Below are 13,049 nucleotides of genomic sequence, written 5' to 3'. Positions count from 1 at the left end.
GAACTAAGCCTCACAACAGCTCCATTTTACAGATGGGAAAATTGAGGCATTACCCATTGTCACAGTCCGAGTCTGCACTTCAACCAAGAACAGAAGCAAGGTCTCCTGATTCCCAGTCCCGTGCCTTAACCACAAAACCATCCTGCATTTCTACCTAACTGAGGTACAGGTTAAGAATGATCAATTCACACCTTATCACACTTCATGGCATGAAAGCCAACGAGGAGGAAGGAGAAAAACAATGGAAGATTTGTTTGAAGCAGTGAAAGGAAGGGAAGTGCAAGAGAATAAAGCCAGCCAGAGAAGAGGGAAAGGATTACCAAGTTAGAACCAACTAGACCCTGGGACATGTAGAACTTCTTAGAAGATGGGATCTAGAGAGGCTCCTATGCTGTGAAGGTGTTTTGCAGCAGTTCCCAGGACAAACAGAAACAGGCCGAGTCAGCCTCTCCTTTAGAAAGTTATTTTATCCATTATGAGGGTAGATGCTAGTTCCAACCACTGAATTTACTTCCTATCTGATACGGCAGCTCAGTTCCATAGAGAAAGACACAGACAAAAATAAGAACAGTAAGCAAATGGCCAGAATATTTTTTCATCCTCAACACAATTGACTCTGTTTCTTTTACTCCCTTTCTGCTGGGCTGTGTTTTGCCAGCAAGGATAATTAAGTCATATTTCAGAGCTGGAAAGCTCCTCAACACTGACAACCATAATACAGCTCAGTTAAAATGGAAAGAGTGTTTTTTTTTTCCTGTCCTGACTTCATCTTCAGGCATATGGCAGTTCATATTCTCCTCAAGTGAGCATCAAGAGACAGGATCCAGGCTTCACTTTGCAGTGCCTGCAAGCAGATCTGGTATTACAGTATTACATGTAATGACTACGCTATTGCAGGCTCCTTTAAAAGAGCCAAGGATTTGGGAATCCTCCCCTTCGCCTATGCTCCATCCAATCAGGATTGTAAGGCAAACTGGAAAGCTCCCTGACTCCATGTGTGCAGGTGTATTACCAGGTTTTAGTACTATGATCTCTGATGGGGGCCATTTTGCAGACTGAGGCAAAGACCATCGGGAGAGCCTCACTTGGGAAGTGGCTGTGTATTATTGAAGCACAAGCTACCTAAACTTTGGAGCAAGTAAAGGATGTGTTCCCTACCCCATATGCTCCCACCAACTTAGGTGGAAAGGGTCAGAGCAGGGATTATCTTTCTGTTCTGTGTTCATACAGCACTTAGCATGAAGGGGTCCTGGTCCTTGGCTCATGCTCCTAGACACTGCTAAAATATAAATAATAAGTAGAATGTGGGATTAATTTAAGAAGCACCTCACCTTTGGCCTCACCAAAAAATCATGCCACAGGCAGAGCAGCACGCTTTTCAAGAACAGAATATTTGTAGAACCACCTAGCCACTTGAATTCAGAATTAAGTTACTGAGGGAAGCCCTCAGACACAGCTGACAGGATTTTTTACATTTTTGTGATGGGTTTGTTTTGTTTATTTTACTTTAATTTTTTAAGCCCCATGTATACCACTGGAACAAATTAAATATGAAATAATTTGCTGCCATTTAGGCAAATAGCATTTCCACAGTTCCAAAATGTAAGCACTGTAAATAAAATATAAAGCTGTCAAACTCTTACAGAATCTTTCTTGTGCAGTAACACTCCCAGAGACGCATTTATCAACCATTCTTATTCTACGGAGCTGGCATAGCCCACTCACCTGTGGTTTGTGAGAAACATCCAAAGGACAGCAGCAACCACAAGCATTGTGGGCCTTGCCGCAACAGGAATATATACAACAAACCTTAAGTGTTAGAGGCCTTGTCCCCTGGAGTGAATATCTGCCTACAATAAACCACAGACTTCATGGGCCTTCCCATGAGGTAAACAATTTTCAACCACCTCTGAAAAGAAGCCAACTACCTTTGGGATGAAATGCAACACTTATAGATCTGCAGGACAGAAAATGTAGTATATTTTATGCAGTTGAAAACACAAGGAGAATTTAATTACACAGATAGATTTAGTGTTCTGCAGAAATTTCTAGTACCTCTACTCTTGCAAAAGATGCCATAAAAACATTAATGACTAGCCCTGCTCAGGGACACATTTTCACATCTCACCAACATCACTGGACTGAGCTCTGCAAGCTTATAAAAATGGGTCCTTCAGCCAAGGGAGACAAAGTTCTGGGAATGGAAGACTGGTAAGGAAACTACCTTGAACAAAGACTATAGCTTGTTTAAGTCAGGTCTTAGCCATTAGAAAGTGTATTTGATTTTATCTGTTTGTAATCCTTTCTAACTTTAGTTCTTCTACTTGGTATCACTTATCCTATGTCCTTTTGTTTGTTTGTTTGTTTGTTTTACAATAAACCAAGTCAGTGCTGTACTTGAAGGGAAGGGTTTATTTACCCCAGTTAATTTAATAAGCTGTGATGTTCTTTTAGAATCATAGAATATCAGAGTTGGAAGGGACCTCAGGAGCTCATCTAGTCCAACACCCTGCTTAAAGCAGGGCCAATCCCCAACTTTGTCTCTTTAAAGGTGCAAACGGACCTTATTATTCCTCTGAGTGTTCTAGGAGAGGGCTGGACACTGCAGAGCACATGGATTTGGGAAAATTTAGTATTGGGGGTGTGACAGGGTCGGGCCAGATGGCTACAGTAGAGTAATAGAAGGCAGATATATTAGCCCCAGGTTAAGTAGGTCCCTTTTCCCTGGGTAAGGTAAGAGGAAAGATTCCAGAACAATCAGGAACCTTCTGCAGACAATTAAGACAAACAGGCTGATTAGAACACCTGCAGCCAATCAAGAAGCTGCTAGAATCAATTAAGGCAGGCTAATCAGGGCACCTGGGTTTAAAAAGGAGCTCACTTCAGTTTGTGGTGCATGTGGAAGGAGCTGGGAGCAAGAGATGCTAGGAGCTGAGAGTGAGAACGTGGACTGTTGGAGGACTGAGGAGTACAAGCATTATCAGACACCAGGAGGAAGGTCCTATGGTGAGAATAAAGGTGTTGGGAGGAGGCCATGGGGAAGTAGCCCAGTGAGTTGTAGCTGTCGCACAGCTGTTCCAGGAGGCACTGTAGACAGCTGCATTCCACAGGGCCCTGGGCTGGAACCCGGAGTAGAGGGCGGGCCCGGGTTCCCCCCAAACCTCCCAACTCTTGGTCAGACGCAGGATGAGTCAAACTGGACTGTGGGTTCACGAAAACGGCCAAGCTGAGGGCTGCCGTGAAGCTCCAAGGCGAGCAAATCCGCCAATAAGCACAAGACGCACCAAGGTAGAGGAGGAACTTTGTCACAGGGGGGCAGTGGGGTCCATTTTGCCAGGTGTTACCAGAGTGGGACTGTGGTATTGTAGGCAGGCTGCTGGGGTCAGAGCACTGAACCAGGGCTGCTTAACTCACCGGCACTCAGTGCAGGCTTGTTTGCTAGCTGGAAGCGTCCAGACAAGAGAGCTTTGGCAGCACAGCATTTGGAGACATTCAGGGCTATAGGGCAGGTGGTGATACAACCTCTCACGTGTCTGGATTGCACCCCAGAACGTGACAGTACCTCCATCAGCAGCACAATACCTCTTCCCGCGCTGGGACATTGGCCCCATCCAGTATGCAAGGGAAGAGCAAAACCTACTTAATCACCAACACAACTTCATGTGGCATCTGGATTTTCCATGAGGGTTTCCCATTAGCATTTTGCTTTTCCAGAGGGGTCTCCCAACCAAGTATTAAACAGGATAGACCAGCAGTGTAGAGGTTTAAAAAAAAAAAAAAAGTGGGTGAAGATTAATAAATTTTTTGGCACTCCAGACTTGGCTGTGGTAAATACCATATTCCCCAAACAAGAAGTTGGTAAACTCTGTTTACACACACTTATCCTCAGCTATACTACCGGAGTAAACCCAAAGAAAGGGAAAATGCTCTTTTGATCCTACTGGTATCCAGGGAAGAATCCCCTTCTTCATATCCAGATGATACAGGAATTCTGTGAAGGACACTAGCAGAACTGTGGGCAACAGTGTTAGCAACAGTATGGACAGATCAGTTTACGTTCACCCAGGATTTGGACTCTAGGGATGGTTCTCATAAAGTCCTATGCCTTCTGGTGAACCAGCTATAAGAAGGGAAGAATTTGAGATCCGAACTATAGGTCTCCATCAAAGCAGGCCAGGTTCTAGAATGCAGAATCTGTGAAGGTATGCAGGTACTAGCCGAACAACTCCTCCTGCAAGACAGTCCTGCATTCTAGCACGAGGAAGAGCCCAAGAACTCTGCAACATTCCTCTTTCCTTTAGTGATGCAGGAGGAGAAATCATTTCCTGTGGGGGAAAAAGTCATTTTAAGAGAAACATCAATAGTTCACAATACACTGAATATTATGAGGCGTTCAAAGGTTTGCCCAAAAGCCTGAACTGCTTTGGACTCTCTCCGAATCCAGAGTCTGATCACCTACTTTGTAGAGCACATCTTATACAAAAATACAAATTCAATGAGCAGCCTTTAAGAGATCAAACAGTCTAGCAGGGACTGCCACTTTATGATCATGTACAGATGAAAATCAATTTGTATCGACCCAGAGGGGTAGAAGAAGAAACTTGGTTAAATTCTTAAACTGGAACACCAAGGCAAATTATTGACTATGGGACGGTCAGTCACAAATTAGCTAGGAAGAGTAAAATTCTACAGAAACCAGATTTCCCCCAGCTCAAGAGGACGCTTTTATGAGCTGTGATATATCTTTAATTATTAGGTTCTACCTCCTTAGCAGCACAGCAGGACGTGAAATAAAACCTGTATATCATGAGTATGGCAAAGTGCCACTACAGGGAGTTCTTTCTCTTGCAGTTATTTTATTTATTTATTTGGAAGCCACCTGTATTCCCATAGCTACAGCACTGAAACTGACAAGAACTGCCTCCAGGCAGGCACACAACCCTAGGGAGCCCAGTGGGATAGAAACCTCTGCAGAATAAAAGAGATCAGCTATTGAACCATGAAAGATGCAGTTTATCTCAGTTGTGAGTGAAATATCATATCTGGTTTTGACAGCAGCAAGTGGGAAGAGGGGGACATAACCATTTCACAGGACTGTCAGGGAGCTCAGGAGCTGGAAACAGCTGATTCAGATGTGTGAAGTGTAATGAGTTTGAGAGTATCAGATCTAGCAGGGAGCTTTTTAAAATGCAAATACACACACTCTATTTCCCCAATAATGTGTTAAAAATAAATAAAACTGATTATCGGTAGCGTGGCTAAATTACAGTTAAATCTATCAGGATCTGAAGGGTGTAAGAGGATAGTAAAGGGGAGAGCAGAGAGAATGGTCTTACAGCTAAAACGCAGGACTGGGAATAAGAAGATCTGTGTCCTTTACCCAACTCTGCCACCGACTCACTATGTGACCTCAGGCAAGTCACTTAACCTCTATGCCTCACTTTCCCCATCTGTAAAATGGGGATAATACTGTTCCCTATCTCACAGTGGGTGGTGAAGCTTAATCCACTAATCTTTGCAGAGTATTTTGAAATCTTCAGATGGAAGGAAAGAAGGATAAAGGTTTTGTTAACAAACACCAACAGGGGAGATGTATTATTTAGGCTGGTCAAAATTGATATTGATACAAAATGGAAATGGATACAAAGCCGTATGTCTCAGGCTCTCTTTCTACCACACCAAAGAGTAATGGGATTTTATGGAAGGAAATGTAGACAGAATATTAGACAGTGAGATCTATCAGTTGTAGAATAGTCTCCTAAGGGATGTGAGGGACATTGCTTAGGATGTATAAAACTGGACAGGACAAGAGAATGGGAGAACAAACCATAGGGAACAATCCTTTACCAGCCCTGCAGGACAGACAAGATCATAGATGCTGGAACCAGGGGTACTACCGCACCCATGGCTTGAAGTGGTTTCCATAATATAGAGGGTTCACTATTTGGTTCAAAGGCTCTCAGCACCTATACAAATCATTCCAGCATCACTGGACAAGATCATCCAACAAGTCTTTCCTATCTCAATCTTCAGTAATTCTCTTGGTTTCAGAGTAGCAGCCGTGTTAGTCTGTATCCACAAAAAGAAAAGGAGAACTTGTGGCATCTTAGAGACTAACACATTTAGTCTCTAAGGTGCCACAAGTCCTCCTTTTCTTTTTAGTAATTCTCTAGTCAGTGGTCTAGGTGAGCTATTATTACTATGCCTTTTGCATCATCACCACCACCACATGGAGAGACAGCAGTGGGGCTCCATTTTCAAAACTGTGCATCAGCCATGTTTCTGACATGCAGGCAGCATTCGCTGCGTGACAACAGGGTCTTTACTCTCCTCAATGGGCTCACGTTTAGGACCACGGATTTTACATGGAATAAATGTACTGGGCAGCTTTCTCAGTCTTTTGGAAAGGGAAGCAAGCGTCCATCACATCTGTGCTAACGGAGATGGAAGAAAAGAGGCGAATGATTAACCCATTGAAATTCAGTGTGTAAGTATTGCCAAGAACCCTTTGATCACCCATTTTAAAGCTTCTGTGTAAAGGAGACCTATGGGGAGCTGAAGACAACATCCCACTGGGGAGAAAGAGAAAGGAGGGCACATGTATTGGAATGCTGTTTTTCAGAAAAGCCCAAACGCTGCAACAGAGAGAGCCATGTGAGCAACGTGCAGGAGCCCCAGGGCTACTCCTAAAAAAAGTACCACGTTGTTAAACATAAAAAATAAATACCCAGGACTGTGGTATTTGCGCCTTCCTTGAGAGATGAGCAGGGAGTGCTTGTTGGCTCAATTCACCAGCAACCAAGTCCTGGGGCTCAGCTCATCAGATTCTGATTTGTTCTCAGCCTGCAGTTTATTAAAAAAAGAGTGGCCAGAGAGACTATATTTTGGGTGAACTTTTAATCCTCCTCATACTAGTCTGGGTTAATCAAGCTGTGGGTGGGTTACTCCAAGGAGGGTTGGAATTTACCCCCAACCTGTACCTAGGCAGCAGGGCTGCACCTCACTCCTTTCACTGCTGTTCTTTCAGCCTACGAGTCAGTATCATCCACTGCTCTTCTGGACCACTGACATCCGGTAAGGATGGATTCCCACAGTTACCCCAATAACCACTCTGTGCTAGCCTGTTTGGGATTGGTGCAGGGCCCCCTCTACAGCCTCTCTAGGAATGCCATGATCCTCTTCATGCAGCTGTTTCGTTTACACACGCCTCATCACTACACAGTGGTGCCCATAGCTTTGTGATAACTGCATGGGAATGAGCTTGCCCCATTGGATTCTGTGGGCTGTATTTAATACTAAATAATAACAGCAACTCAGCCCTGAGCATTTGCCTTTGGCCCTTGGGCTGTATTTTGGTTCCCCCATCCTAGAGGAACAACCACCAGCTATTTGCAGATCCTTTGTGGTCTTTGGAGAGGGAATTTGGAAAGCCAAACACACAGGAGTTGAGCTTTGCCTGTAACTATGGCTAGGTCTACAATGGCAAGTGAAAGAAAACTTTTGTTGTTCAGAGGTGTTAACCCCCCCCCCCCCCCGACAGAGAAAAGTTTTGTCGATGATAAGCGTCTGTGTGAACAGTGCTCTGTTGGCCGCTCGTTGTGGGTGGAAGTTTTTTGTCGGCCGGAGAACCGACAAACAGCTGCTACACTGTGTACCGTGTAGCGGCACGCACAGCTGTGTCGCTAAAAGCTGCGTAGTGTAGACATGGCCTGTAGCAGATTTTTACTAGTTCATCTCCATGTTTATTTCAAAAGGGGACACAGCTTTGCAGATGATTTCCAAAGCTGACCTAGTCAGTCTTTTCATTTATTTTTTTAAATCTGTTGATTTCAGTGGGATGAAACCAAGGATGACTTTTGACCCAGAGAGGCCAAATTTTTAAAACTTCTGTGCCTAGAACAGGGATTTGAGTGTCCAACATTATCGAATCTCAGGTATTTCTTGGAGACCCATCACTGTAACACCTGACCTCCCGCTAATGATTAGGGTTGATATAGAGATTTCCATAGCAGACTCAAAATTTTAGGCATCCAAGTTTGAAAGTCAGGCTCACATTGGCCATCAGAAGTCAGGCAGTTATTTAGTGGCCTTCCTACCTGCTCATTCTCCATTTAGTTAGCTGTAGATTTTTATTTTCCAACTCAAGAGGGGATAAAAAGAGTCCTGTAAAACCCCCAAAGGCATTTCCATTTTTTAAACATGTCATTCACCTGGGATTTGCAATGGCACAGAGCAGAACTTCTGGACTCACTTGGTCAAAGAAGAGATTTGCAGACAAAATCAGTACAAAGAGGGTTTTAAAACTGCAAAACAATGTGCTTCCAAAGAATCTTAGTACAAGCCCCAAACAAATCTCCAGATGCCAACCACAAAAACCAGAGATACATCTGGATCTGGAGCCAAACTGTGTGGCTTACCTTAACAATTCTATCATGGGCCAAACCAAAACTGCAGATCCAAACACCCTGGAACTTTGGAAAAGTTAACAGCCAATAGATACACCTAGTAAACAAATAGTGTTGACATTGTTTATTATGCAAAGTAATTAACTCCTAAGGAGACCAGAGCTGACCGCACTACAAACCCAGGAGCACCTGTTTCTCTATATATTAATAGCTTCTGTTCCCACATAAAAGCAACTACAAAGGCACATTTTATATGCCTTGAAAAATCAGAACCTATGCCAAGTGTGCCTAGGACAGAGCCTGCAGGAATGCATGTCAACCACCCTGCTCTCCAGCTTCTCTGCCCACAGATCTTCCCCCTCCCACCCCAGACTGGCTCCTTGCTTATTTCTCTGCCTCACCTCCTCCCAGAGCTGTCTCTAGCAATCCAATGAGACTGCTACAAATGGGGCTGACTGCTTGTTATTCACATTCCATCACAGTAAAGTCCCGTTACTCTCTCACTGTGGTGCCAAATCAACAGTAATGCCACTGCAAGGGGTCACATCAGCAAGAATACGGCATTTGATTGGCTTGACTCTCACAGCAGCAGACAGAACATTTTGGAAAGCACACTGTGTATAGAATATATTTGAGAAATGCGGTTACTCAGAAGATCCAACTGCTTCCATTCTCCTGCTTCCTTGTATAAACTGATCATTGCAGGGGTCAGGAAGGAGTATTCCATGTACAGCACTGCACAGTCAGTCAAGTGCATTACATTTCACCTTCCTTTCTCCCATTACCTATTGGCCATTACTGGAGACAAGAATCTGGAGTAGATAGACCAGTATGGTAGCAAATCCTCTGACCCCAATTACAGAGAGGAATGGGGAGGCAGAGAGCGGCATTATCCCGCTCTATTAATGGGCTTGGGACAGAAGCCCAGGTCAGGCTGACCCATCCCTATTTTTTTTTAATGACAATGTCTATGGTACTCCACCAGTAATGCCATATTTTAATAATAATGACTCAAAAATGACTAAAGCTTATCATCACACCATTTGTGTATGTGTATGAGCATGTGCACTTACATACCACACATTAGTAATATAATAAGACTTGGCACTTCTACAGCATCTTCCCTCTGAGGATTTCAAGGGGCTTTGCAAACATGAAGGCATGAAGCCACACAACCCCTCAGAGAGGTAGCTAAGTTCATATGATTTCCCTCATTTTACAGATGGAGAAACTATGAAACAGGCAAAATGACTTGTCCAAGAGCACACCAGAAATTGGGATCTCTGTGGCCCAGCTAGGAACAGACCCAGGTCTCCTGACTCCTAGCCCTATGCCTTCACCACATGACCTTTCCTGTAGAGTTCCTGGGTTGTAAGGCAATACATGGAAGTCAACCAGGGAAACTCCTTGCCAGAGGATGTTGTGAAGGCCAGGACTATAACAGGGGTCAAAAAAGAACTAGATAAGTTCATGGAGGAGAGGTCCATCAATAACTATTAGCCAGGATGGGCAGGGATGGTGTCCCTAGCCTCTGTTTGCCAGAAGCTGGAAGTGAGTGGCAGGGGATGGATCACTTGATGATTGTCTGTTCTGTTCATTCCCTCAGAGGCACCTGGCATTGGCCACTGTCGGAATGCAGGATCCTGGGCTAGATGGATCTTTGGTCTGACCCAGTATGGCTGTTCTTATGTGTTTGTAGGGTTCCCCCCACCCCCTCTTTTTTCTCTCTCCCTCTCCCTCATACACACACACACCCCACTTGTTAAAGCATCTCTCATTGTAGGATCTCACGGTGTTTTATAAACATTAATAAATTAAGCATCATGACCCCCATGTGATGGTCACACAGCCCTATTTTACAGATGGAAAAACTGAGATATTGGCCAAAGTTACAAAGCAAGTCACTAAGAAAAGACAAGAATCCTGGTGTCCAGGCTTCTGCTCTAACTATTAGACCAGGCTGTTTCTGTTCCTTTCCATGTCTGTGCAACCAGATGATTCGCAGACAAACATAAACAATGACACATCTCCCAATTTCTGAGTGGTCTTGCCCAGGTTTCCAGTAAGAATGGGCTCAATGAGTTTTTTATTTGGTTACTTGTATTTTTCTTACAGTAAATAGTGGCTTTTTATTTTTACCTTGTAGCCTGAAAGAGGAAAAACCTTCTCCACCTGATAGAGCTGAATGGTTATCATCTCCCCTAATATAGAGAGAGCAGAAGCTCTATTTGACCCCCCTGCCAAACCCCTGGACATCCCCAGGAAAAGTGGAGGACAGGTCTTTTTGATACAGTGCCTCAAATTAGAAATAAAACGGGGGAGGGAGCCAGTTTGGATGTAAGCAGGGATAAACCAGGGCTGCCTACCCCTCCTGTCTCGCTCTGAGCTCAACCGAAATATGAGTCTTGCTTCCTCTGGCTCAATTCAGTTTTAACTTCCAAGCTCGCACGCTCTGCTGTGCTCTCACATTAGGACCTACAACAACTAATGGATGATGCAGCTGAGACCACCAAACCGGCCACATGGCAGTGTGGGTGTTGCAACATTATTCCCCCAGGCCCTGACCCTCACAATCCTTCCAGAGCAAGGATCATGGAGCCCAGGACCTAAGAAACTGTTTTCTGCAAATGCAAATCGTTCTGGCCTCATTTAAAACACGCAGCTTGAACACAACCCAACAAGCCTTCACGGCTGTTTCATCCACCCCTTTCTTAGCCAAAAAGGAAATCCAGCTCCTAGCCAGAGAAACAGACCCTGGCCATCCAGTGGACATGACTTTACATTCAGCGCTAGCCTATTTCTCCAAGCCTTTGGGTAGTGCTCCCCAATTGCAAGTGCTGTCATGGTTACAAGCCAGAATGCTAAAATAAATAGAAAGAAACCCATGCACATCTAACACCTCCTCTAATGTATCCCCGCCCCCCCCCCATTCACCAGCCCCCACCAATCTCTGACAAACTAGATGAATGGTCCTCACAACACCTCACCCGGCACGACGCGCAATGCAATTTCCCCGCAACAACCGCTGCTGAAGAATTAAAATGTAACCCGCTCGGCGAGCGTGTCTCACTCACAATGAGGGGGATGGTCCCATCTTCCCTGTGGCTCTCCAGCCTCGCAGCTGATCTCTGCCCATTCCTGCCGCTGCTGCTAGGGGATCTGCTGGAGGCTGCCGAATGCGGCTTGTTGTCCTGCCATAAGTAATAGAAAGTGCCCAGGATCCAGGCTACCGTCAGGATTGCAATGGCATTAGCCCTGATCCGCCTCATCCCGAAAGCCCCAGTGGAGCCTGGGAGCCAGATAACCTGGAGAAGAGGTTTCCCAGGGATCAGACGAGGGAAGGGTCCGCGCTCTGTGTGAGGGAGGTGGGGGAGAGGAGGGTGCTGGTGACAGGATTCGCCCTCTCCCCGTTCGGCCGGCTCTTACCCCGTCACAGCTGTTTGTTTTAGCTCTGCTCTCGCGGCTCAGTCCTGCGGAGCAGAAAAAGAGAGCGAGAGCCGCAGGGTCCTAATGCCCTGTACTCTCCAGCGCACAGCTGGGATCAGGCGCACGCCGGGAGCCGAGCCCCGCGCGGTGCCAGGCCAGCACTGGACTCGCGTGGCGGGAATGGACCCAACGCGCTAATGGGGCGTTTCCACCCCGAGTTCAGATGATCTCCTCCCCAGCGGCCCCTCTGGAGCTCCTGGAGTGGGCGGGACTGTATAAGGGTTTGGTTTAGTGCTGGTGTTTTAGGGGACACGAGAGCTAAGGGTTAATTATCAACCGCAGAAGTGGGAGTGGGGGGGTAGTTTTGCATTTATGGGTACAAGGGCGTACCCTATGATTTGCACAACAACAGGTAACAATCGGCTGGAGAGAAGGTGCCTGGGATCCATTTCAAACATACATCAAGACGAAAAGGAGGACTTGTGGCACCTTAGAGACTAACCAATTTATTTGAGCATGAGCTTTCGTGAGCTACAGCTCACTTCATCGGATGCTCAGATAAACTGGTTAGTCTCTAAGGTGCCACAAGTACTCCTTTTCTTTTTGTGAATACAGACTAACACGGCTGTTACTCTGAAATCATACATCAAGACATTTACCTGGGACCATCACAAATGAAGGGTCTGTGGAGCAGAGGACTCTGTCTCCCGTGGCCTGTGGGTCCAGGTGAAAAGAAGAGAAGAGAACTAACCTAATGTCAAATAGGCTTCTACAGTGTCCTGAAGCGGACCAGTGGTTACAGATGGAATGCCTCTGCCCTCCGTGCCTTTGGCAAGCAATTGTGCTGTCAGTGACTCACACTCCTCTCTCTGAGTCAGAGCTGCCTGAGCACATGCCCAGCATGACGATAGGGGATGCTACACGGCTGGCTGGACGTGCTGGCTTTCTGGTGAGACGTGAAGCCAAGGTCTTGAGAACTTGTGGTCTTATGAGTTCCATTGTCCCCTTCGCAAGAGTAGGGATTCAGTCCTCCCATCCTGGTCAGATTCCACTGTGGGCCATTACACTCTGCCTTCCTACATTCCTCTTTCAGTTTCAGCTGGATCCAATATTCTTCTTCAGTCTGTGTACTAAAGCGTTGGGTGGTGTTGCTGTGCCCTGTTGCATATCAATTGCTGGACCATCTTTGGCAGATTTTCTTATTGCTAGGTCCTGCAG

General features: G+C 45.6%; 1 protein-coding gene across 2 annotated transcripts in view; it reads right to left on the bottom strand.

Annotated features, from left to right (window-relative positions):
- Positions 1-11,872, bottom strand: part of GALNT16 (polypeptide N-acetylgalactosaminyltransferase 16) — a 125,950-nt gene extending 114,078 nt beyond the window's left edge. For both annotated transcript variants that reach the window (XM_073348460.2, XM_073348461.2), the window contains exon 1: positions 11,480-11,872. In XM_073348460.2, the coding sequence (XP_073204561.2) occupies positions 11,480-11,674 (195 nt within the window). In that variant the 5' untranslated portion in view covers positions 11,675-11,872. The remainder of the gene's footprint in view (positions 1-11,479) is intronic.
- Positions 11,873-13,049: the final 1,177 nt, after the last annotated feature.

This window comes from Lepidochelys kempii, chromosome 6 (genome assembly GCF_965140285.1).
Source record: "Lepidochelys kempii isolate rLepKem1 chromosome 6, rLepKem1.hap1, whole genome shotgun sequence".
In the NCBI taxonomy this organism is placed as follows: Eukaryota; Metazoa; Chordata; order Testudines; family Cheloniidae; genus Lepidochelys; species Lepidochelys kempii.
Note: the sequence above shows the minus strand (reverse complement) of the source record. Positions and strands in the feature narration are given on the sequence as shown.